The sequence below is a fragment of the Schizosaccharomyces pombe genome, assembly GCF_000002945.2.
Source record: "Schizosaccharomyces pombe strain 972h- genome assembly, chromosome: II".
NCBI lineage: Eukaryota > Fungi > Ascomycota > Schizosaccharomycetes > Schizosaccharomycetales > Schizosaccharomycetaceae > Schizosaccharomyces > Schizosaccharomyces pombe.
This window is the reverse complement of record NC_003423.3, coordinates 860,687-883,957: the sequence shown is the minus strand read 5'-3', so window position 1 is coordinate 883,957 and position 23,271 is coordinate 860,687. Positions and strand designations below refer to the sequence as shown.

The 23,271-nt window shown below is 36.1% G+C and overlaps 10 protein-coding genes and 13 long non-coding RNA genes across 23 annotated transcripts; 11 read left to right on the top strand and 12 right to left on the bottom strand.

Moving 5' to 3' along the window:
• Positions 1-42: 42 nt before the first annotated feature.
• On the bottom strand, positions 43-1,498 carry mim1 (MIM complex subunit Mim1; the record flags this gene model as incomplete). Its single annotated transcript, NM_001021255.3, has 1 exon — positions 43-1,498. One exon carries the CDS (start codon positions 1,496-1,498, stop codon positions 1,283-1,285), a length of 216 nt encoding a protein of 71 aa, NP_595347.1. The 3' UTR covers positions 43-1,282.
• On the top strand, positions 1,325-1,567 carry SPOM_SPNCRNA.4915. Its single transcript, NR_194270.1, has one exon. It is a non-coding gene; the product is annotated as a non-coding RNA (long non-coding RNA).
• A 71-nt stretch (positions 1,568-1,638) lies between these two features.
• On the bottom strand, positions 1,639-6,454 carry adl1 (DNA ligase; the record flags this gene model as incomplete). Its single annotated transcript, NM_001021253.3, has 1 exon — positions 1,639-6,454. The coding sequence occupies one exon, from the start codon at positions 6,452-6,454 to the stop codon at positions 4,130-4,132; it is 2,325 nt and encodes a 774-aa protein (NP_595345.1). The 3' UTR covers positions 1,639-4,129.
• On the top strand, positions 1,870-5,561 carry SPOM_SPBC713.07C (polyphosphatase). Its single transcript, NM_001021254.3, has one exon. The coding sequence runs from the start codon at positions 2,306-2,308 to the stop codon at positions 4,037-4,039; it is 1,734 nt and encodes a 577-aa protein (NP_595346.1). The 5' UTR covers positions 1,870-2,305; the 3' UTR covers positions 4,040-5,561.
• On the top strand, positions 5,760-6,415 carry SPOM_SPNCRNA.4914. Its single transcript, NR_194269.1, has one exon. It is a non-coding gene; the product is annotated as a non-coding RNA (long non-coding RNA).
• Positions 6,455-6,489: 35 nt separating the features above from the next.
• On the bottom strand, positions 6,490-7,719 carry wdr83 (WD repeat-containing protein). Its single transcript, NM_001021252.3, has 4 exons — positions 7,263-7,719; positions 7,181-7,217; positions 6,980-7,137; positions 6,490-6,939 (listed from the first exon to the last, which is right to left on the bottom strand). The coding sequence occupies exons 1-4, from the start codon at positions 7,606-7,608 to the stop codon at positions 6,587-6,589; spliced, it is 894 nt and encodes a 297-aa protein (NP_595344.1). The 5' UTR covers positions 7,609-7,719; the 3' UTR covers positions 6,490-6,586.
• On the top strand, positions 6,634-7,667 carry SPOM_SPNCRNA.4913. Its single transcript, NR_194268.1, has one exon. It is a non-coding gene; the product is annotated as a non-coding RNA (long non-coding RNA).
• A 175-nt stretch (positions 7,720-7,894) lies between the features above and the next one.
• pwp2 (U3 snoRNP-associated protein Utp1) lies at positions 7,895-10,693 on the top strand. Its single transcript, NM_001021251.3, has one exon. The coding sequence runs from the start codon at positions 8,036-8,038 to the stop codon at positions 10,598-10,600; it is 2,565 nt and encodes an 854-aa protein (NP_595343.1). The 5' UTR covers positions 7,895-8,035; the 3' UTR covers positions 10,601-10,693.
• Positions 8,029-8,943, bottom strand: SPOM_SPNCRNA.4912. The gene has a single exon (NR_194267.1). It is a non-coding gene; the product is annotated as a non-coding RNA (long non-coding RNA).
• Positions 10,550-12,756, bottom strand: dld2 (D-lactate dehydrogenase). The gene is made up of 2 exons (NM_001021250.3): positions 10,849-12,756; positions 10,550-10,801 (listed from the first exon to the last, which is right to left on the bottom strand). Exons 1-2 carry the CDS (start codon positions 12,410-12,412, stop codon positions 10,785-10,787), a joined length of 1,581 nt encoding a protein of 526 aa, NP_595342.1. The 5' UTR covers positions 12,413-12,756; the 3' UTR covers positions 10,550-10,784.
• Positions 11,170-11,380, top strand: SPOM_SPNCRNA.4911. Its single transcript, NR_194266.1, has one exon. It is a non-coding gene; the product is annotated as a non-coding RNA (long non-coding RNA).
• Positions 11,723-12,965, top strand: SPOM_SPNCRNA.1393. Its single transcript, NR_150272.1, has one exon. It is a non-coding gene; the product is annotated as a non-coding RNA (long non-coding RNA).
• Positions 12,731-13,620, bottom strand: SPOM_SPNCRNA.1392. The gene has a single exon (NR_150271.1). It is a non-coding gene; the product is annotated as a non-coding RNA, possible alternative UTR (long non-coding RNA).
• Positions 13,045-13,409, top strand: SPOM_SPNCRNA.4910. The gene has a single exon (NR_194265.1). It is a non-coding gene; the product is annotated as a non-coding RNA (long non-coding RNA).
• Positions 13,621-13,704: 84 nt separating the features above from the next.
• On the top strand, positions 13,705-17,687 carry ubp15 (ubiquitin hydrolase Ubp15). The gene is made up of 3 exons (NM_001021249.3): positions 13,705-13,878; positions 13,928-14,018; positions 14,123-17,687. The coding sequence occupies exons 1-3, from the start codon at positions 13,876-13,878 to the stop codon at positions 17,416-17,418; spliced, it is 3,390 nt and encodes a 1,129-aa protein (NP_595341.1). The 5' UTR covers positions 13,705-13,875; the 3' UTR covers positions 17,419-17,687.
• Positions 14,369-14,970, bottom strand: SPOM_SPNCRNA.4909. The gene has a single exon (NR_194264.1). It is a non-coding gene; the product is annotated as a non-coding RNA (long non-coding RNA).
• SPOM_SPNCRNA.4908 lies at positions 15,241-15,547 on the bottom strand. The gene has a single exon (NR_194263.1). It is a non-coding gene; the product is annotated as a non-coding RNA (long non-coding RNA).
• On the bottom strand, positions 15,997-17,110 carry SPOM_SPNCRNA.4907. The gene has a single exon (NR_194262.1). It is a non-coding gene; the product is annotated as a non-coding RNA (long non-coding RNA).
• Positions 17,688-17,805: 118 nt separating the features above from the next.
• SPOM_SPNCRNA.4906 lies at positions 17,806-18,911 on the bottom strand. The gene has a single exon (NR_194261.1). It is a non-coding gene; the product is annotated as a non-coding RNA (long non-coding RNA).
• Positions 17,929-19,303, top strand: git7 (SGT1-like protein Git7). The gene is made up of 3 exons (NM_001021248.3): positions 17,929-18,220; positions 18,277-18,670; positions 18,714-19,303. Exons 1-3 carry the CDS (start codon positions 17,964-17,966, stop codon positions 19,200-19,202), a joined length of 1,140 nt encoding a protein of 379 aa, NP_595340.1. The 5' UTR covers positions 17,929-17,963; the 3' UTR covers positions 19,203-19,303.
• Positions 19,248-21,535, bottom strand: SPOM_SPBC36.11 (uncharacterized protein). The gene is made up of 2 exons (NM_001356002.2): positions 21,124-21,535; positions 19,248-21,065 (listed from the first exon to the last, which is right to left on the bottom strand). Exon 2 carries the CDS (start codon positions 20,682-20,684, stop codon positions 19,653-19,655), a length of 1,032 nt encoding a protein of 343 aa, NP_001342727.1. The 5' UTR covers positions 20,685-21,065; positions 21,124-21,535; the 3' UTR covers positions 19,248-19,652.
• On the bottom strand, positions 21,536-23,044 carry ups2 (phosphatidic acid transfer protein Ups2). The gene has a single exon (NM_001021246.3). The coding sequence runs from the start codon at positions 22,725-22,727 to the stop codon at positions 22,173-22,175; it is 555 nt and encodes a 184-aa protein (NP_595338.1). The 5' UTR covers positions 22,728-23,044; the 3' UTR covers positions 21,536-22,172.
• On the top strand, positions 23,043-23,253 carry SPOM_SPNCRNA.4905. Its single transcript, NR_194260.1, has one exon. It is a non-coding gene; the product is annotated as a non-coding RNA (long non-coding RNA).
• Positions 23,254-23,271: the final 18 nt, after the last annotated feature.

The window sequence follows — 23,271 nt, the reverse complement described above, 5'->3', positions numbered from 1 at the left end:
ATAGCAATGCTTGTAGAGCGTATATCCAAGATTTAAATAATATGCTATGTAATTCTGTGCGATGGGTAATATAGTTAATTATTTAAATAGCTATAAAATATAGAACGACTACTGTTTAGGTTTGTCCATGCTACATCTTGGAAGAAAATAGAAATATAGTATTCTTGTTGGCTAATGCAATAAATCTTCAAGTTTATATAGCAAATTGTGAAGTCAGTATTCGTAAATTTGACAAAAATTTAATGATAATTTATTTTTTCAGATTTGCTGACTTTAAGTAGTCGGTATCTGCTTTTTATGCATAAACAAGAAGATTCAGTTCGAGGATCAGAATCCTTTTTTGTATCATCAAACTTGAAATTGTCTTATAACATCATTAAAGCCAACCGAGTGTACCAAGCATGCGATAATGTAAGTTTTAAGAATCATTCAAAAGTATATTTTTCAAAGCTTGAGCAACGACAGAAATAACCTGTAAAATTCTAATGAATCAATGGGCTGTGCAATCAATTTATAATCAGTTGAGATTTGTTGCTCTGAGAATAGTAATACTTACACGCCTTTACAAATAAGCGTGTTTTAGTCATTAAGTTAGAGCACTATCGTTGTTCGAATACAATAACAATTATTTAAAAAAGCGATGTGATGAGGAAAACAACAAAAAGCGTAGTACTGTCATTCAAATCAAAGTAATGTAAAAATAATGAACAATTTTAAACAATGATGATAGCTTCGATACTTGTCTCACAGCTCATATAAATCTTCGTTGACACCTTTTTCTATACTATGCTACTCAAATCAATTTGTCGGTCCGAAGAAGCGATGTATAACGTGTCACATAATGTTAATATAAAGGGCATAAATAAAATCAAAAGTAATTATACTTAAAAAACAGAAGAAGGAAGCTCAAGGAAAACGATCATAAATAAATTAAATGCAAAGGAAATTAAATGTTATTTTGCAAATATAAACACAATTCATTTGGGCTTAATTCGTTTTCCATCCCTTGAGCATATATATTCTTTGCATTGTGCCAAAGAAGCTCTTAATATTGTGGGAAAAGAAAATAAAAACAATAAAACTAAAGAAAACGATCATTAAAGAGAGTGCAAAGCTGAAACCATAATACATCTGAGAGAAACATGAGTTAAGCATTCGAGTATCTCAAATTTTATGAATACTCGCCTCAGCTTAAAATGAAAAAATAAAAAAATCACGAATAAGCAAACACCATTTCCCTCAAATATTAAAGATAAATTTCCTCGCACAGCTATGCTTCATTTTAGGCTTGAATATACTGATGTCTTTGAATAGAATAAATCCTAGTATGACCTGGAGCCCAACCAAGAGAGTGGATAAATGCATGAGCAAAGATCTCCCCGAATCCCAACATAACTCCATTCAAGAAAGGAAGGCCCAAATTAATTGCCGCATACTTGAAAATATGAATAACTTGTGAAAACAAGGTTTTTGGAACTGTAACTGTATTTTTCTCCATCCTGCTTGTCCAACAAATACTATAACGAAACGAACCAACCGGTAATCAACACAATTTTCAAATAACTCCTTTAGAGAAGTTTTTATATCAACTTTCAAAGCAATTGCACGAATAATATTTTTGGCGTAAATTCTATTATTAAGAATCAACTGAGTTGATGGGGCAAGTATATGTGGAAGGATACTTTATTCCCAATCAAAATTACGAGTGTCCCGTTCTTAGATGCTGTCAACGCTTTAAGGCGTCAGGACAATGGTTAATGAGCAAAACACTTTCCTCCTTATTCATTTAACGAAATTAAGTTAGTAACTAATACCGTAATGCAAGCTCTGACAAAATATAAAATGCGACATCTTTCATCATACATATATAGCGGTGAACACAACATTCGTCTTCACTAGGGAAGAGTATCACGGATCTTTTAACTGCTTCCATTACGAGCATCGAATAGTCCAAACCCAAATTAAGTGTTCTCTGGGGTTTGCAAAGCTCAGAAGCAACTTCTATTGACTCTGCAGGACTTCGGTTCATGACTACCCGCTCGTGATCTTAATTTAGATCGATCTTTTTGTCAAACAGATTAACAATACTTATTTCATTAACGGCTACTGGGAAATTTTGATTTATTTAAGTTGTACTGAGTTCAAAAGCCCTTGAATCTTTCAAACACCATTTTTTGTTTTTGAAATTGCCTGGGAAATTGTATTACAGATTTTGGAAAATTTCGTCCTAGTCTGAAGTGTCCTCTTTTTTTCTACTTAGGTAAAGTTTTTTTTTCTTTTATATACCGATTTCCTTCTTTTTAGAATGCGTCCCTCTGTAATCACGGTTGCTGTTCTTTTTGTACAGTCGACATGGGCTTCTTTTGCATTTGGCAACCCTATGAGTATGCGAAATAAAGCGCATACAAATGATTTAGTTAATAGCAAAGGAAAACCACTTGTTGGTAGATTTTTGCATATCACCGATATGCATCCTGACATTTATTACGAAAAAGGATCCACCGTCGATCATTATTGTCATTCCTATGATCATAATTCTGACGATACTCCCTTGGGTAAAAGCAAAGTGGGTTACCTCTCTCCTGGTCCTGGTTATGAATGTGATTCTTCACCAGCATTAATTGATAAGACATTGGAATGGCTTAAGGAACATCAAGATGATGTTCTGGGAGGCATTGACTTCATACTGTGGACTGGTGATAATTCTAGGCATGACAATGATAACCATTTTCCAAGAACACAAAGTGAAATTCTTGCTTCAAATGAGGACTTGGTTAATAAAATGATAGAGGCGTTTCCTGACGTTCCAATTGTTTCCGCTATCGGGAATAATGATATATATCCTCATAACATTATGGAAGCTGGTCCATCTTCAATGACTCGACAACTAGCTGGTGCTTGGGATGCTTTAATTCCTTATGAGGAACGACACACTTTTGAAAAGGGCTCTTATTACCTATGTGATGTGATTCCGGACAAGCTAGCAGCAATTTCCATTAACACTCTTTACCTATCAAACAAAAATGCCGCGGTCGATGGTTGTCCTGATGATAATCTAGACGAACCTGGTTCTCTTTTTATGCGATGGTTCAAAATACAGCTTGAAGCGTATCGGCTAAAGGGAATGAAAGTTTGGCTTCTAGGACATATTCCCCCTACAAGGGGCCAGTGGTATGAAGATTGTTATACTTCTTTTACGGATTTGCTTTATGAGTTTCGAGATATTATAGTTGGACAACTCTATGGTCATATGAACATAAACCATTTTGTGTTTTTGGAATTCGATAAGTTACCTGTTGATACAGAATCTTATGGAATCAAAAGTGCGCAACCAAAATATGTAAAATCTTTAATTGATGCCCAATACGCGGAGCTTCCTACATTTCCCGAGAATTTAACAGAGGAGTTTCTTAATGGAACCGTCGGGAATTACTCCTTGGCTACCGTTGGTGGTTCGATTATACCTGAAATGTTTCCAACTTTTCGCGTTTACGAGTACAATATTTCTGATATTGCTAATCAGCTGGATGATCGGGAAGAGCTAACTGAAATCACTTCTTTTAACTGGGAAACGCTTGAAGAGCAGTCTCAATCAGATTATGAGATAGACAAGAAAAAGAAGAAAAAAAAGAAGAATAATAAAAAAAAGAAGAAGAACAAGAGGAAGAATATTAAGCCCGGTCCTTTGGGACCGGCATACGTTCCGTCACTTTTTACTCCTATTTCATTTAAGCAGTATTTCTTAAACACGTCAAATTACATGGATGCAACGAAAGATACCGAAATTTCTTATGAATTGCTATATACTTCGAAGGACTCTCCATATAATATGCCTGATTTAACTGTGCCAGAGTATATGCGTCTAGCAAAAAGAATAGCAACTTGTGACAAACCAGAAGATCCTCATCAATTCAAATTACAGAGTGGCGATCAAAACACTTTTAGAATTTCTAAAAAGAAGAAGCCATCTATTTGTCCGATAGCCTATACATATCTTTGGCATGCGTATATTGGTTCAATATCGGATTTTGAGGACTGATGATTGATATATTTGTTGCCATACCTTTAATAATATTTATTTAATATACAATCAACGATGTTCCTTGACATTTTGAGTTCATCACGAACATCAAGTATTAAGTTGTTTCATATACATGTCAGCCAATATTGAATTCGTGGATGCGTCCTCTGGTCCTTTGTCTGACCGAACTCTAATGAAGCGTGGGAATCGAATTGATAAACCGCGATCATCCTGAATTAATCCCAAAGCCGCCTTGTATGCAGGTGAGGATGTTATTTGAGCACCCTTAATTTCCCAAACTTCTTGAGGGGCAAAGTATATTTGTGGAGTTACCTTACCTGTTTCGCAAAAATTATATATGGGTTTAAGACTGCTATTGCCAGATTCTAAGGAATACTTTTGTGTTAATTCCTTATAAAATTGGTCACTAAAACCGGACATGCATTTACAGACTGCTTCATACGCGCCAGTGTCTGGATTGTAAACAGCAAGCAAAATTGGACTGAACCATCCGGCTTTTCTTCCATTACCGTACCAAGCGCCTATGGGAACAAGATCCAATGACTCAAATTCATCATCATAATCCTGTTTGACTTTAATCCATCCCTCACCTCTTTTATCAGGTTCATACGTTGAAGGAAACTTTGAGTTTGTTCCATTCAGTACCTTCACCATTAATCCTTCGCATTTATTAGTAATTGCAAGACTAAAAAATTCTTGAATGGATTGCTCCTCATTTGTTTCCAAAGAAGACACGAACTGAAAGCGATTTGGAATTAAATTAAAATGCTCAAAAAACATTCTTCTTCTTTCAATTAAAGGCATTTGTAAGCAAGATTTCCCATCACAAAACATAATATCAAAAACAAAAACACACACGTCTATTGTAATATCAGCCACTGTAACTTTTTTTCTTTCTCTAGTTGAAAGTTTTTGAAAATCCAGTATCTGACCATTACTTTTGTCAATAGCCACCAATTCGCCTTCTATAATAAAATCACATGAATGTTTCAATGCTAATTGAGCAACTTCAATGACATCCGGAAATCTTCCTGTAATTTCCTCCAAATGGCGGCTAAATATCTTAATGTTTCCAAGTCTATCGCAATGAATTTGTGCTCTTTGTCCATCGTACTTGAACTCACAAGAGAAGTTATGATCAGTCAATCTTTCTAACATATGCTGCAAATTCTTTGTGATAGAACCAAGCATAGGTTTTACTGGGATTCCAGGGCGAATAGACATATTGTCTTTTAAGTTTTCTATCCCCTCTCGAAGAAGGGTTGCAACCAAAATGTTATAATCAGGGACCTGAAAGAAACTTTGTTTAACAATCTCTTCTCCTTGACGAAATTGTTGTTGAAGTGAGTCAGAATTAAAATTAAATATTTCGTTTTGATTGTCAAAAATAAAAAAAGCTTTGCTTAGTGAAGCTAACATGGTGTTTTGAACAGCCCCTATTCTTAGATTTTGCATTATACTCCTCCCTATATATCGAACCTCCTCAGCATTAGAACTTATCAATAAAAATTTAGTTAACTCTAATTTACGGTTCTGGGCACCATTACCGTTACTGTCAGCAATCTTTAGTAAAGTAGAATAAACCTTCTTAATAGTCAAAGGTTCTGGTCTGCTTAACGTGCGCACAGACACTTTAGCTTCGAACGCTACATCTCCTGGATCGCCATATTTGTTCCATAAATTTTTCAAAGCACTTGCTGTAATGCCACAAACTTCTTTCAAAGCTTTAGAGTACATTGCAGGTCCGACACCAAGGTTTTTTCCATAAAAGTTGGGGGCAATAGAATTGGTACATAACCAAACTGTTGCAATTAAGGAATCAGGATCTGCATACAGAAGTGTGAGAAGGAAATTGGTTAATAATGTGACAATGCGTATCCTGGATTTGGTAGAACTAATTAAGGAAAAGGTGTTAGCAAGTGATGAGTAACTGAAGCTTTTTGTATCTTTTGAAACAAATCGGGCTCGACAACTTTTCACGTAAGTCAAAGGATCTTTCTGTAAAGCATCGTAATCAATTGTGGAATCTTTGTTCACGCTATCAGTTGAGAAAAAAGAAGCTTTGCATTCTTCGCTTGTAACTAAATTCTCCTTAGGTTTATCATTGCTTTCTTTTACAACATTAAATGTGTCAGTATGATACTCTTCTTCAGGTATAATTACATCTTTAGGAAGCTTTTCCGGAGCAGTAGCTTGGTTCTCAGAATCAAAAAGCTGTTGAAGCTTTAATGCATAAGCATAATCGCTGGCGCTTTGATCGTGATCGGTGAGCAATTTGTTTGGTGTATCTGTAAGCTGTGCTTCTCGTTTTGAAAACAAATCTTGAATTGTAATAATATTTCGGCTTTTCTCACCCTTTTTAGACGTAGATTTTAAAGAAGAGCCATTTTTCATGCGCTTTTTGGGAGGCATATTATAGACTACAAATATTGCATTATAGATGATATTAATTTAATTAAACTTAATAAAATCCTTTAGTAATTAAATTTCAGCATTCGCTTCCAGCTATTCAAACCACAATTGCAATTGGGGAAATTGAGGTGGTCAGTTGTACTGGTATATGAACAAATCACCATGAACAGTAGCTATGATAAAGTCATCCATAGTAGGATGACAAGATATATCAGTGACAATTGGAGTACCAACAACGGAAGTGGATGTTATTTGGGTTTCATTTTCTAAATCCCATAGATATACTTTACCATCCTCACTTCCGCTGAAAACAATTGTTTCACTTTGATTAAAGCTAGATCTAACTCGGTACTCCATGTTTTTCAGACCGATATAACTTTTCAAGATTTTACCCGTTTCTTGGTCAAGTAGATGAATAGATGAATTTAAAGAAGAGATCAAAGAAAATGATGCGCTTTTAGAAGTCTTGACTGATGTAATGGGATCTATTTAATTTGTTAATTTTTGAAACAAGTGATCACTTACGAGAAAAGTAATCTGAACTCAATGTTCCCTTTCGAATATCATATGTTCTTAAAGTGCCATCAGTTGATCCAGTAACTATAAGATGCTCAGCAATGTCGATAGAAGAAACACTGTCTTTCGCATCTGCTAAGACCTGAATAGGGCTAAAAGAATTAGAACTAAATAAGTTAGTAGAATAAAAACAGAATTAATAGCCCATACCGACAATCCCATAATCGAACTTTAGAATCGAACGAACCTGTAAACAATTAGATTTTGGATTATTCGTAACAATCACACTCACCGCTAGCTAAAATGGAGGAGTCCTCGTTATAACGAATTGTATTAATTTGAGCCAAATGGCCTCCAAGTCTTCTATCTACCTTTCCAGTATTCACGTCCCATACTTGAATGAATTTGTCACCGCCGCAGCTAGCAAATTTTGTACTGTCATAGACTAAATCCAAATCTAGTATTTCATGACCATGTCCAGCATATTCATGTATGCATGCGCCGCTCTTTACATTCCAAAGTCGCACAACCCTTTCGTTACCAGCAGCAAGGACGTACTTTCCAGTCCTGTTATATTTTACGACATTAATAGGTTCTTTTGCTTTAGAGCTCAGCTTAGTTTTAGCTTCCAATCGCATACTGTTTTTGCATTACAAAAGGATGCTAGGAACACGATCTTTTTCAGTTCTTCAACCTGTAATACAGAGCTTGTAAAATGTATGACCGTCAAATACTATGTTTAGACAAGTAAGGAAAACTCTACAAATCACCGCATAAAAATATTTTTTGATTGACGGTAATCTACTGAATTTCAAAATTTTTTTATTAAAATCCAATTAAAACTGTTTTATCGTAAACTGTAGACTCAAGACATGTATCCAAAAATTTTTTGTCGTGGCCCTCTCATTGAGTGTGACAAACTTCACAACTATCCAAATACCAAGATTCCGCAGTTTGCTGGAAAGGTCCTGAGAAATACTCTGAGGAAATCTCCTTTGCAAATTACTTGTTTTCTTTTTTTAATTAGGTTATAATCCGCATAAAACGTGCGGATTGAACTAGAAAATGAAAACTGAATTTGGGTTTTCGAACTTAGTAGGAACAATCTTTTCTAAAGGTAATCTAGTCTTTACTCCTGATGGATTTTCTATTTTAAGTCCTGTTGGAAATCGTGTAAGCGTATACAACCTAAAAGATAACACGTCTTATACGTTTCCTTTTGAAAATCATAAAAACATATCTCATATAGCTTTGTCACCTACATCTACACTTCTTTTGTCAGTGGATGAAGAAGGACGATGCATTCTATGCAATTTTTTGAGAAGAAGTGTGCTTCATTATTTTAATTTTAAGTCACCAGTTGGTGCAATTGAGTTTTCTCCTAATGGCAAATTTTTTGCGGTTTCCTTGGGAAAATTAATACAAGTTTGGCGTACGCCTAATTCTTTAGAGGAAAGGGAATTTGCTCCTTTTGTATTGCATCGTGAATATACTGGCCATTTTGACGACATCGTCTCAATTTCTTGGTCAGCCGACTCTCGCTTTTTTATATCTACTTCAAAGGATCTGACCGCTCGTTTACATTCTGTCGACCCTATCGAAGGTTTTCATCCCTGTGCTCTTACTGGTCATAAAAATACAGTAGTATCGGGGTTTTTTTCTAAAGACCAACAAACCATTTATACTGTGAGCAAAGATGGCGCCCTATTTGTTTGGAAATACTCGCCTCTATTCCAAGCAGGAGAGGTAATTGACGAAGAGGCAGAGGAAAATAAAACTCGGACGCATATTTGGTTGATTAAGGAACGACATTATTTCAACCAAAACTCAAAATTACGATGCGCAGCCTTTCATCCTACTAGCAATCTGTTGGTAGTGGGATTCTCTAGCGGGCTTTTTGGTATATATGAATTACCTTCGTTTACAATGTTATACCAATTGAGCATTACCCAATCTAATATCGATACTTTAACTGTAAATTCGACAGGAGATTGGATTGCTATTGGCTCTAGTAAACTTGGACAATTGCTTGTTTGGGAATGGCAGTCAGAATCATATGTTTTAAAACAGCAATCACATTATGATGCGTTGAGTACGTTGCAGTACTCTTCTGATGGTCAGCGAATAATTACTGGTGCTGACGATGGAAAAATAAAAGTTTGGGATATGAATTCTGGTTTTTGTATCGTTACATTTACTCAGCATACATCTGCAGTATCTGGCCTTTGTTTTTCTAAGCGAGGCAATGTACTCTTTAGTAGCTCTCTTGATGGTTCAGTTCGAGCTTGGGACCTCATACGTTATCGTAATTTCAGAACTTTTACGGCTCCATCCCGGGTTCAGTTTTCTTGCATTGCAGTTGATCCATCAGGCGAAATTGTTTGTGCAGGCTCGCAAGACAGTTTTGAGATATTTATGTGGTCTGTACAAACTGGTCAGCTATTAGAAACATTGGCAGGTCATGAGGGCCCAGTATCATCTCTTTCTTTTAATTCATCCGGTAGCTTATTAGCTAGTGGAAGTTGGGATAAGACGGTACGCATTTGGGACATTTTCAGCAGAAGTGGTATTGTTGAGCCTTTGCCAATTCCATCGGATGTTCTATCCCTTGCTTTTCATCCAGACGGAAAAGAGGTTTGTGTAGCCTCACTTGATGGGCAATTGACTTTTTGGAACGTTCAGGAAGGAAAACAAACATCTTTGATTGACGGTCGAAAAGATCTCTCTGGTGGAAGAAGATTTGATGACGCTCGGACTGCTGAAAATTCTTCTTTGAACAAAACATTTACCTCTATTTGTTATTCTGCTGATGGTTCGTGCGTTCTAAGTGCTGGCACTAGCAAGTATGTTTGCTTGTATGATATAATTACTGGCGTCCTAATTAAAAAATTCCAATTATCTAAAAACGAATCATTGCAAGGCGTACAAGAAATGCTGAATAGTCGAAAGATGACTGAAGCTGGGTCTATCGAGTTAATCGATACCCAAGGTGAAGAGTCTGATTTGGAAGACAGAATCGATCGTACGTTACCTGGCGCTAGACGTGGAGATCTTTCTGCTCGAAAAACACGCCCTGAAATTATCTGTCATGGCGTTCAGTTTTCTCCAAGCGGAGGAGCGTTTGCAGCAGCTACTACTGAAGGGCTGATGATTTATTCTTTATATAATGACTTTTTGTTTGATCCTATTAATTTAGATATGGATATCACACCAAGCACCACTCTTACTATGTGTGCGGAAGGAGAGTTCTTGATTTCTCTGGTAATGGCTCTTCGTCTTAACGAATATAAAGTGGTTCAAAAAGTCTATGAATCAATTCCCATAACTGATGTCGAGCATGTAGTCCAAGAACTTCCCGTATCTTACTTGGCTAACTTCATGGGGTATTTAAGTTCGTTTGCCGCCGAAACGCCCCATATCGAGTTTCATTTGAGATGGATGAAGTCTGTACTGACGTACCATGGTGAATACTTAAGACGGAAGAATTTTGAGTTTGCTAGTCAGTTAACCAGTTTGCAAAAATCGATTGTCGTTTTAAGTAAACGTCTTTCTCAATTATCGTCGAACAATGAGTTCCAGTTATCTTTTTTACTAGATAAAATGCATTTACGTTTGGAAAATACGGCATGAAAATAACTTTGACAACGGTTACATTAAATATTCATAGGGTTATAGATTTTTGTTATGTTAGGGTTTAGTGTTGGAACTAAAATAAAACTTAATTCGCTTTGGTCAAACCAAATATGAACCAAAAAAGGTTCTTTGTAAAGGATAAAATTTGAGTCAACTCAGTCAAATCTGTAAGGATAAATACTTAGACATATTTATAAGCTAATAGGTTAGTAAGGATATAATGCTAAACCAAAAGAAAAACTTACGAAGCATAATTCCGTTAGGATCAAAAACATTTTTTAAAGTTTTCATCAAATGAATCATTTCCTTCGATTTGGAATAACCAACGAATGGCTTTTTCAAAAGACCTAAACCATGTTCAGCAGAAATTGAACCTCTATGCCGGGAAACCCATTCATAGACCCATGGTTCAAGACACTTTTCAACTCTTTTATCAAATTGGCGCACAGCTATGTTCAGATGTAAGTTACCATCGCCCATGTGACCAAATCCAACAACGTCAATAACGGGGTGTTCTGGGGTGTCATCTAGTAAGTTGAATTCTATAAGACGCTTTTTTGTATCATTAACCAGATCGTACAAAACTGGCAAAGGAAGTGAAACATCATATTTGTAAACACCAGAGCCTGCTTTAGCTAAGCACTCGGTAATACCTTCTCGACGTTCCCAAAGAACTCGCAATTGGGATTCATCTTGAGCCAAAACGCCATCTGAAATAATTTCTTTTTCCAAAAGATCTTCAACTAAAGCAGTTATTTTTTGTTCATCGTGTTCCTTGTTTGAGCCTTGGGTTTCCACAAGGACATAAAATGGATGTTCGTCCTCTAAAGGGCGTTGAGTTCCACTGTACTTATCTACCAAGGTTTGTGAAGTATTGTCCATCAATTCAAATGCCGACAAAATTTCGGTAAGATGAGACCTAGTTTCGGAAAAGGCCTTTAAGACGTTTTCGTAAGAGGGTACACCAAAAAATGCGACGTTTGTGGAAGAAGGCCTCTTAGGGCAAATAACACTTAATTTGGTAATTACTCCTAAATATCCTTCACTACCAATAAACAATTGTTTAATATCCAAACCAGTGTTGTCTTTGCGAAGAGTAACCAAGTTATCGAGAATAGTGCCGTCAGGCAAAACAGCCTCCATTCCAAGAATGGAACCATGTAAGCTACCATAACGTAACAAACGCAATCCTCCAGCAGCAGTGGCAGCACATCCGCCAACCTGACAACTGCCTTTGGCGCCAAGGTCTAATGGAAACATGTATCCTTTTTCAGCCAAAAAATTATCTGCATTTTCCAAGATAACTCCAGAATCCAAAGTGATGACTCCAGAGATTTCATCGAAGGTATGAATTTGGTTCATTAAGCCTAAGTTGAGAACAATCTCATCGAAAACCGGTACGGAGCCACCGACCAAACCAGTATTACCACCTTGAGGTACTACGGCAAGCTTTTTCTGGTTACAGTATTTCAAGATTTCGCTAACTTGCTGAGTTGTTTTGGGCTTCAATGCAAGTTGAGTTTTACCACGATATTTGTTCATCCAGTCAATATTGAACGCATCCAAATCGGCTGGGTCAGTTGATTTGTCTAGTCCATCAATTAAAGATCCATCTTTGCCAATAATTGATTTGAAAACTTGAACGTCTTGCTCACTCAACTTTGCGTATTTGGGATCTCGATGAAGCGACTTATAAGATTCAAATGTAAACGCTGGCTTGTGAACAAAACGGAGCGCATTACGCGGAGCATGCAGAGAAAGCGAAAGCTTGCCAAACGGAATAACACGGCGGCACTGAAGCGAATGCATTTTAGGAATGGATCACTTAAATTGATGAATAGCTAAAGCCTAAAGTTCTAAAGATAGAAGAGATGAGAAAATGAAAATGACCAAAAAAACAATAGTATCGTTATCAACAACAATGAATGAAAATAGAGGGAGACAAGAATAAACAACCCGACCTAACGATTTACGAAAAGAGGGATATCAAATGTTGATGAATTTTAACTCTTCAATCACAAGTAATGTCCAATTTTTTAACGGCAAATCCTTTTATTCTCTAACCAAAACAGAAGTATTGCTATATGAATTCTTTATGAAAAGACCCACAAGCAGCCACTTTACAGATTCCTCACAAACGAGGGTATGGTTCTGAATCCGTTTAGTGTTGCTTATTATCATGTAAATAGAAAAAAGCAATAATTTTTTTGTTTACCGTGACACGGCAATGCGGATAAGGAATATTAATGGAAATCGAAATACATTATAGCGACATCTTTAAACCCCATATTTATAAACATACTGGCAATACTTAAATAGTGCTAGTAATAATATCTTCACAGAAGGTGAAAATTATTAATGATTGTTTTCATTCTTAATTAGTTAGTATTCATTGAGTTTTTTTGTTTCAAAGAGTATTCTGTTGTTATTGATAAATGCCTTCCTAACAGATGGAGGCAGTACTTTCATGGTAGAAGATATTTGAACTAGTTCTTTCAACTAAGTGAACGTCTCTGAAGTTGTATTGTATATCAATTGTCGGAAAGCAAACTTTTGATTAGGGTAGAATTGCGGAATTTAGCAGACTAGAGTATTTTAGGATTGCAGCTAATTGCATTCTTTCGTTTCGACTAGGTCAGCGTCCATCAACGTAGAACATCGGTTGGATACCAAGAAGTTGGAGAATGGGATTTCCTGTTTTATTAATCTATTCTGAGACTTTTTGCTTTGAACGCTAGTATTATATATACATTAGGTAGTGTAAGACTTGGAAGGTCAATAAGAGAATCATCAAGATGCTCAAAAAAGCATTACAACACAATCAATTTAACCACTATGCAATATACTGAATAAAACATATTTTGATGGTTTTACAGCACCTTTGCTGATTATTTTACATTAGATTTTCTATTTACATACCAAGCTAAATGGCATGTAGTTCACAGCACATATGCTAAAATGAATTAGCGAACCATGTACATTGTTTTACTAAAATTAACTTAACGTTTTCGTTGTGGGCATTCTCAATATGGTGCAATGACGTAGCGGCATGTGGGTGAGCTGGCATCTAATTATAACGGTCGTTGCCAGAACTAACCGCCATCTAATCCTACACTACTAACTTTGGAGACCGACATATTTACGTTTATAGAGAAAATTAATATCGTTTTGTTTTATTTCTAAAAAGGGATAAATTAATTGACAATTATTTGTACGCATTTTCATTCTATCTTTGTTTTTGTTAAGAAACTGAACAAGATTGTAATGACAGCATGGTAAGTTTACTTTTTTATACATAGAGAGCTTAGTCTGACTTAACGTTAGGTGCTTTCAAATGTAGACGCTGAAGAAGTCAATATGGATAGCAGCATGGAATTAGAAGAAAGCTCTCAGGAACCACTACGTGCCGATAATTGTAAGTGTTGATTAAAAGTTTGTTTCGATTATTTTTGAGACTTTTGTCAAGTTTCGAAAGGGATTTACAGAATTATTGTTTTATTTTTTGCTAACTAGATACAGATGAGGAGATCTACAATTCATTAGTGCATCATGAACCCGACTTGGAAGAGGCTGCGCATGCTTCCTACTCGTGGGTGGTGAAGAACTTTAGTACCTTGGAAGACAAAACCTACAGTCCTTTATTTAAAGCAGGACATACTACCTGGAGAATTGTTTTATTTCCTAAGGGATGCAATCAAACCGAATACGCGTCCGTTTTCTTAGAATATCTACCACAGTGTAAAGTGGAAGCAATCCGTAAGTATGAGGCAGAATTAGCTGCAGGTAAAACTCCGACTATTGATCCTGAGATTGTGAACGATGAGACTTATTCTTGCTGTGCTCAGTTTGCCTTATCTTTATCGAATGTTCAGGATCCAACTGTTATGCAAATTAACACATCGCACCATCGTTTCCGTTCCGAGGTTAAAGATTGGGGATTTACTAGATTTGTTGATCTTCGTAAGATTGCTGTTCCAACCCCTGAGTTTCCCGTTCCTTTTCTCGAAAACGATGAAATTTGTATATCTGTGACCGTTCGCGTTCTTCAAGACCCTACAGGCGTCCTTTGGCATTCATTCGTAAACTATAACTCTAAGAAAGAAACGGGCTACGTTGGTTTGAAAAACCAAGGTGCAACGTGTTATATGAACTCGCTACTTCAATCTCTTTTCTTTACTAATATTTTCCGTAAAACAGTCTACAAAATTCCTACCGATAATGATGATTCAAGGGATAGTGTAGCCTACGCTTTACAAAGAGTGTTTTATAACCTCGAAAAGCAGCGTGAACCCGTTAGCACGACCGAGCTAACTCGTTCTTTTGGTTGGAATTCTTTTGACTCTTTTATGCAACACGATATTCAAGAATTTAATCGTGTTTTGCAGGATAACCTAGAAAAGAAAATGAAAGGGACAGAGGTTGAAAATGCGCTCAATGATATATTCGTTGGCAAAATGAAAAGTTATGTCAAGTGTATTGACGTCAATTACGAGTCTTCTCGAGTTGAAGACTTTTGGGATATTCAATTGAATGTCAAGGGAATGGATACTTTGGAAGACTCATTTCGAGATGCGATTCAAGTGGAAACCTTGACGGGTGACAATAAGTATTATGCTGAAGGACACGGCTTACAAGATGCACATAAGGGTATAATTTTTGAATCGCTTCCCAATGTTCTACAGTTGCAACTTAAGCGCTTTGATTATGATATGCTTCGAGATATGATGGTGAAAATTAACGATCGACATGAATTCCCATTAGAAATTGATTTAGAGCCTTATCTCTCTGAAACAGCCGATAAAAGTGAATCCCATGTTTATGTGCTGCACGGTGTCCTAGTCCATGGAGGTGATTTGCACGGCGGCCATTATTATGCTCTTATTAAACCAGAAAAAGACAGTAATTGGTTCAAATTCGATGATGATCGCGTCACTCGTGCTACAATAAAAGAAGTTTTAGAAGATAACTATGGTGGAGAACCAGCTGGGCGTGCTAAGGGATATAACGGAAACCCTTTTAAGCGCTTTATGAATGCTTATATGTTAGTTTACTTCCGAAAAAGTAGGCTTGACCACATCCTGTCACCGGTAACTGCAGAAGACGTTCCATTTCACGTTAGAAATACACTGGATGAAGAGCATCGAGTAGTCGAACGGAAATTACTCGAACGTGAAGAACAGCAAATTTATAGGAGGGTTCGGGTACTTACTACTGATGGTTTTAAAAAGTATCATGGTTTTGATATGACAGATTTCTCTGCAAGCGATGATGATCCAGTTCTTATAACTACAAAAATAAAAAGAAATGCGAATATTTGGGATTTGCAAAAGCACCTTGCTGGACTACTTAATAGAGACACAAGTGGTATTCGTATTTGGCTTATGACGAATCGCCAAAATCGAACTGTTAGAGTTGACCTTCCACTTGATAAAAAGACTATACTCGTTGATCAGATCTGTGATATGCATATACGTAAAGACATGGATATGAGAGTTTATGTGGAATTCTTAAGTGAACACAATCAGCTACTTGCGGATTTTGGTGCCACGGATGATAACGATTTCGACACCTACATTTTTCTGAAGATTTTCGATTATGAAACTCAGCAAATATCCGGTTTGGCCGACCTACATGTTTCAAAGAATAGCCCCATTTCTTCACTTTCAGAGTGGATTCGTGAACATTTAAAGTGGTCTTCTGATGTTCCTATCACATATTATGAAGAAATTAAAACCGGCATGGTTGATGTTTTGGATCCGAATGCTAGTTTTGAAAAATCCGAGATCCAAGTGGGAGACATTATATGTTTTGAGAAGAAATTGGTCCATGATTCTTCATCGGACACCTCTCACCCTTACAAATCAGCTCTTGACCTCTATGATTTCATGGCACATAGAGTAGTAATTACTTTTGAGCCTCGTTATTCCGATGATACCAACAATGGTGTTTTTGATTTGGTGCTTACAACGCATACCAATTATACTGATATGGCTCGAGCAGTGGCCAATAAACTTAATGTCGATCCTAATTATCTTCAGTTTACTATGGCACATCTACCTTCGCGCACTCCTCGTTCAGTAATTCGTAACCCTTCGAAATTTACCTTACAAAATGCGATACCATCAACCTACTCTCATAACCAAAATGTGGTTATGTTCTATGAAGTCTTGGACATTACGCTTAGTGAACTGGAGCGTAAGCAATTAATCCGGGTGCATTTCCTGTCGAATGGTATTTCGCATGAAACTCAGATGGAGTTTTATGTTGACAAGGAAGGAACTGTGGAAGACATTCTTCGACAGGTTACTCAAAAAGTACCTTTAAATGCTGAAGATGCTTCGAGACTTCGTCTTTATGAAGTTTACAATCACCGGATTTTGAAAAGTCATCTACCCACGGATGGAATATATGATCTAAATGAATTCTCCACTGCTTATGTTGAAGTCACGCCCAAAGAAGAACAAATGCAATTAAAGACTGATGATGCAGTGTCAATTGTAGTACAACACTTTTTCAAAGACTTATCACGGTTGCATGATATCCCATTTTATTTTGTCTTACTTCGTGGTGAGACTTTGAAAGACCTAAAAAAACGGCTGCAAAAACGATTGGGCTATAACGATACCCAGTTCTCGAAAGTCAAGCTTGCAGTTTTGCAGGCCCAGTCATTTGGAAAGCCTTATTATCTTACCGACGATGATGAAGTACTCTATGGAGAACTTGAACCACAGTCACATATCTTGGGACTCGATCATCCACCAGCTAATGGTAGTGCTCAATACCATGGTATGGACCAAGCAATAAGAATGAAATAATTGTTTATACATCACCTTTTTAAACCTCCAATTTGAATGTTAGCGGTGCCATTTACTAGAAGCCAAGCAATTTTGTTTCAATCAATAAATTGATATATTCTGGCAAATAGTAATGCATTCGCGTAATGACGTCTTTGTTTCAAAATTTGCGAAGCACGCTTCGCATTATATGATATCTTACTATTTACTTGTTGTTTTGCGTATGATTAAATAAAATCGATAATCGCCCGCTCTTTTATACTCAAATTTTTCCAAAATGTATTCTTTTATCTCTACAGTGATTCATATTGTAGCAGAATGTAATGTTTATTGTTAATAATTGTAATCGTAACATTTGATAAAATATTCACATGAAACCCATAGCCAAAACTCATTTAAATTGGTGTTTTATTAAGTTATCAACCCATGTTTGGTCCATCTTACATATAATAATAATCTTGATGATCTGTATTCCTTACACGCTTTCACTGGGCATTAGCTTTTATCACCACCTTCAATTTCTAATCCACCAAGCTTCTGCGCCGTTTTACAAGCAAAACCATAAAATGGGTGTAGATCTTTCTGATATTAATGATTCCCTTTTCAAATTATCTGATAAACTGTCAAATGATTTGGCGAAGCAGAGAAACCTATGTATCGTAAAAGAACCATCATTCTCAATAGAGGAGCATATCAAGTGTTTTACAACTTGCATAAATACCTACAAACCATTTAGTTGTCTAAAGCATGCTAATTGGGCTTTATTGCTGGCAAAAAAGAAATCCGATACCGGTTTAATTGGTTATTGTCAATCTCTAAGAGGGTAAATACGATTTCTAAATTCCTATAATTCTGTAATTTGCTGACTATGTTTTACAGGCTTGCGTATTACTTACTTGAGCAATATCAAAGTTCTGCCATATGTTTTGGATTTGCCCTAAAACATTTAAAAAAAGAAGATTTAACAAAATGGCAAGTTCAACTAGACAGCATGCTTACGATCGTTCACGAACAACAGAATCAGGACACCTCATCGCTCATTCCAGATGAATGTCCAAATATTCCGGAATTAGAAGCTGCCAAAATTGAAGGAGACGAAGAGTTCCTTAATATGAGCTTGAAGGCGCCGGAAGGCCAAATAGAAAAAAACGAAGAAAAACTTTCAAATAGAATTCGTTATGACTGGTCCCAAACGTCTTTTTCCCTAAATATCGACATATATGCGAAGAAAGTCAAAGATGAAGATGTGAGCTTATTAATGGAAAAGAACACTGTAAGGACTGTGCAAAGCTAAACCGTCCGGCTAACCATTTTAGTTGAAAATAGAAATTAAGCTTGAAGATGGATCAATATTCTCCTTGGTTTTAGATCCTCTGTATGAAGAAATTGTTCCTGAAAAATCGTCATTCAAATTATTTTCAAGTAAGGTTGAAATTACCTTAATTAAGAAAGTCAGCGAGATAAAATGGGAGGCCTTAGTTAAGAGTCCGGCGAACAATTCGGTGAACGTCTATGCTAAAGATTCAAACCATTCAAGTGCTTCTGGTAATACGAAAAATAAAGCGAAGGATTGGGATTCGCTAGCAAAGCTGGCAGATTTGGAAGAAGACGAACCTACTGGAGAAGCTGCTTTGGCTAACTTATTTCAAAATCTGTACAAGAACGCCGATGATGACACCCGAAGAGCTATGATGAAAAGCTATACAGAAAGTAACGGCACTGCTTTATCAACTAACTGGAAAGATGTGAAAAGCAAAACATTTGAAACAAAGCCTCCACAGGGAATGGAACCAAAAAAATTTTAACTCCGAATGAACTTTTTACATTTACAAGCTTGAAGAGAAGCTTAACAATTTATTTATAATTATATATCTAATTTGATGAACTATCAATTGAGATTTATGCGAAATAAACTCTTGTAAACATTTACGTTTAGAGTAGCAAATTAAAAGAGTATAAGAAACAGTATTATTAAGTTCTTTTGCAAAGGCCATATGCAAATAGAATTTGAAAAATTAAAAGATTAATTGATAAAACCTTTAGAATTAATTCCAAAAGTTGCCTTCCGGTGTGAGTTGTATAAATTGAGCAGAAATGTTAAAAAAACCTTCTATTCCATCTAATATGAAAACAACCAGTATTATGATTTAATGCAGTGAAAATGAAAAAAAATGAGATATCAAATATACGTGATTAGTTTAAAAGTCATTAGTATATCTTAGTAGTAGCTGGAAACTCCATTAAGCAGCAATTCCTTAAAAATGTTCTGATCTCTTCTTTGAATGTTTTTTATGCTCTTCCGAAATTTCATGCTCATAGGAAGACTTGCGAATTGTAACAAAGGGGTCATTCAAACTGTTTTTGTCAAATTTATCTTTTTCATCGAGCAACTCACTAGATGATTCAGTTGAACTTTGTTTTAACTTCGTCTCATCAGAATCATCGTTCGAATGTGACCCAGAATTCGAGTCATTATACAAATCCGAAGATATGGATAAGGGTCGCCTTCCTGGAATTGGTGCCAAGGGTCTTCCTTGAACGGATTGAACTGCACCATACGATATAGAACGCCTTTTCTCCAAAGCACTAGGAGAACGATAATTTCCAATAGTTGCAATTGAATTCCGTTTAAGTATGCGAATATTATCTGAGTTAGCGACATTACCAGGAGGTGTGACAAAGTCTGCAGCATTGGCTCCTAAATCGCTTGAGCGCCTGGTGTCATTATAAAAAGATTGCGACCGTTGAGGTATAGTCGAATTACGTGGTGAAGAAGCCCAAGGAGTTGAATGCATTTGATAACCACCACGATAGCCCATTTTTTCTTGCTCAGTATTTTTTCGTACAGCAGCAAGACGAGATTTTTCTTCTTCAAACTGCCTTTCAAACTCTTGCTGCTCAGCTAAGAACTTCTTCCTCTTAAAATGACGAAGGCAGTAGAATATTATCACTAAAACAATTAACCCACCTAACACACCAACAATGGGACCAGCAATTACGCCTGTATGGTTATGTTTTTGAGCACCATTTGGTAAAGAAGATGCACTTGCCGAGGGTGGAGTAGAAGCAGATGTTGGTTCGGGGTTTTGCGTTGAAATAACAGTTGAATAAAAACCACTGTAAGAAGGATCATCAGTTGCTTCGGGTCCAGCTGTGCTAGTAACAGTTACTACGTCGAGAACATGAGATGGTTTGATATATGAAAAGTCGGAAGAAAAAACTGGATAAGAGGAAGGAAGTTCGTCGCCAGGAACGGTTGAAGCCAAAGAATCATTGGAAATTGACATAATAGATGACAAACCAATCGTAAAAATGATAGAAATTAGAATGTAAATGAAACTTGAAATTAAAAATCCAATAAACTATAAAATTTTGAATTTCTCAAAGAAAAATTCGTTAATCCCAAAAATGTCAGAGTAAATTGTTGACGGAATTTCGCGACAACTGATAAATAAGAAATATTAAAATCTTCTTCCAGTAACCTCTAAGTACAAGAATGCAAAAAAAACCCAAAATGATTTAAAATACCTTGGTTAAAATGGTAATAAAAGAGTAGATGGCAACTATTGGAGAAGAATAAAGCTATAAAATGATAAAATATACAGTATGTTCAAAGCGTGCGAGTTAATTAGACATACAAAACTATATAGCCGTTGAAAAAACCTTGACTTGAATCATAAGCGTTAATGTAAATAGGAAATAGAAAATGTTTTAAACAAATCTTACAGTAATTAAAAACGAACGACTAGGGAGTAAGGATCAGAGGAGAAATATTAGAATTGTAAATTTAGGCCAATTGCTCATTGGTAAAGTCCACAAGAGAAAATTCAAAAGTGAGACGTCTTTCAACGGTACAAAAATCAAACAAAAGAAGCACCAAAAAGATCAAAATTGCGATCAAAATTAGTCTATATTGAAGAGTGTCGGTAGCGGTTGGAAGACGGATGAAACTCCGGGACAACACTTTCCGCTTCACTAAAGTTGGCTGGTAAGTATAGGAGACAGGCACTAAAGAGAAAGTCCCGTTCCTTTTATTCAGTACGTTATGGGTAATACTAATAATTGCGAGAGGTTGTACAATTCTCTTTTAGTTTTTAAGAAAACTGGTTCTTGGCCACAAATTCTACAGATTTCGTATTACACTTAAATGCGAATTGCACATGAATGCAAAATGTATTAATTGTATAATTCAAGCAATGATAATTTAGGCGCTTGTTATATGAATGTTATTATATTAACTAAATTTTAAAAAAAAAAAAGGAGTGGATGTCCAATCTTGTTTTGTAAAACAGATATTGCATTTAAGAAAGAATAAACCTTTTAATTTTCAGATAGATGATTTGAAAGCAGCCTATTCCATGGGGAGAAAGAAGCAAGCGATTAACATAGCGCATCATCATTTGTGCATTCACGATTTTTTGGGGAAATAGACGATTAAATTAATGGTATAAAAGTTGTAAACACACATGTTTGGAAAAAGCTTATAAGTCGTATTGGTCAAAAATATGACACACATTTTGTTTTAAAAACAACAAACATCTTTGAGCGTAGACATAGATAATGGTCAATCAACTTGAAGAAGTTTTTAATTAAAAGAACGAGAATAGAAGAGAGGGGATCAAAAATAGGTTAGAGGAGTAATATTACGAGAAACAGAAAACTAAAAGACGACTTATTGCAACATTTCGCAAGCCAACTGACGGAGAAAAGATTATTTCGTAACCGATAACTTTAAACTTTTGAAAAAAGAGAGAGGTTGAATCAAGAAACAAAGTCTATGCGGTCGCTTCAGAAGAACCAAACGGTCGCGTTTGGAATACAGACATGTTTATTTTTTCTAAAACACTTTCGAAGCCTTCTTTTCCACGGGAAGCTTTCTTTCCAAAACCATCAACCGACCATTGTTCGATCAGGTTTGACAACCGCTTCATACACGCTAAGGCTTCAATTCGAGCCTCCTGTTGAAAAACAGTAGCTTCCAGTTCAGGATGGGGTGAGTAAGTCACCGTCTCATCTACTCTCAAACGATCACTAAACGTCAAGTTTGAGGTTAAAAGTGTTAAAGTGCGCGCTTTCAAGTCAACATAGCTAGTTTCTCGAATATAACAATCTTGCGCACCGTCAATCAATTTTAAAATCCATCTAGGAAGGGCCTGGTGACACGTGATCAAGCGTTCCGTATACAATACACCATTATCCAAAACCTTGCGATCAAGAGTATCCACGGCTATCACATGAGTAGCATGCTCATTGGGATACTTCTGCCAGTGAGCCGCTGAAACTTGTTCAAAAGGATATTGAAATAAGTGGCAACTTTCAAAAATCTTCATTTAGGATACCTAAATTTTATGAAATTTTACGTGAACTAAGTAAAAAAAAAAGAATGAATGACCCTTTTAAATCAAAAAAGTTAGCTAACTTCTTTTAGCTATTAACTTTTGTCTCTCAAGAACTAAGAAAACCAAAAGTTTCTTTCTGGGCCGCTCGTAAGATTTTTCTTTAATTTTTTTCTGAGGTAAGATCTACTAACTGATGCACCTTTACTTTTCGAGTTTGTTTTAAATTGAAATCAGCCCGTAAGTAAAATATGCTTTTTTTGGGATCTTTAACTAATGTACAATTTCTTAGTGTATGGTTTTTTTTATGTACAGAGCAGTGGAGCGGAACTATTTTTATATGCGGTTTTCTGGTTGGCGGGACAAAGGAGCTCCAATAATTAACCATTTTTACTTAAACTATAGCCATAAGCGAATCAATGCATTTGGTGGAGGTGGGGTACGACAGAGGATATGCATCGCACTTTTTATAAGGTTGTAGTTTACGATGCACTATATATAATAACGCACCAAAGCGGAATAAGGCCTATATTATACT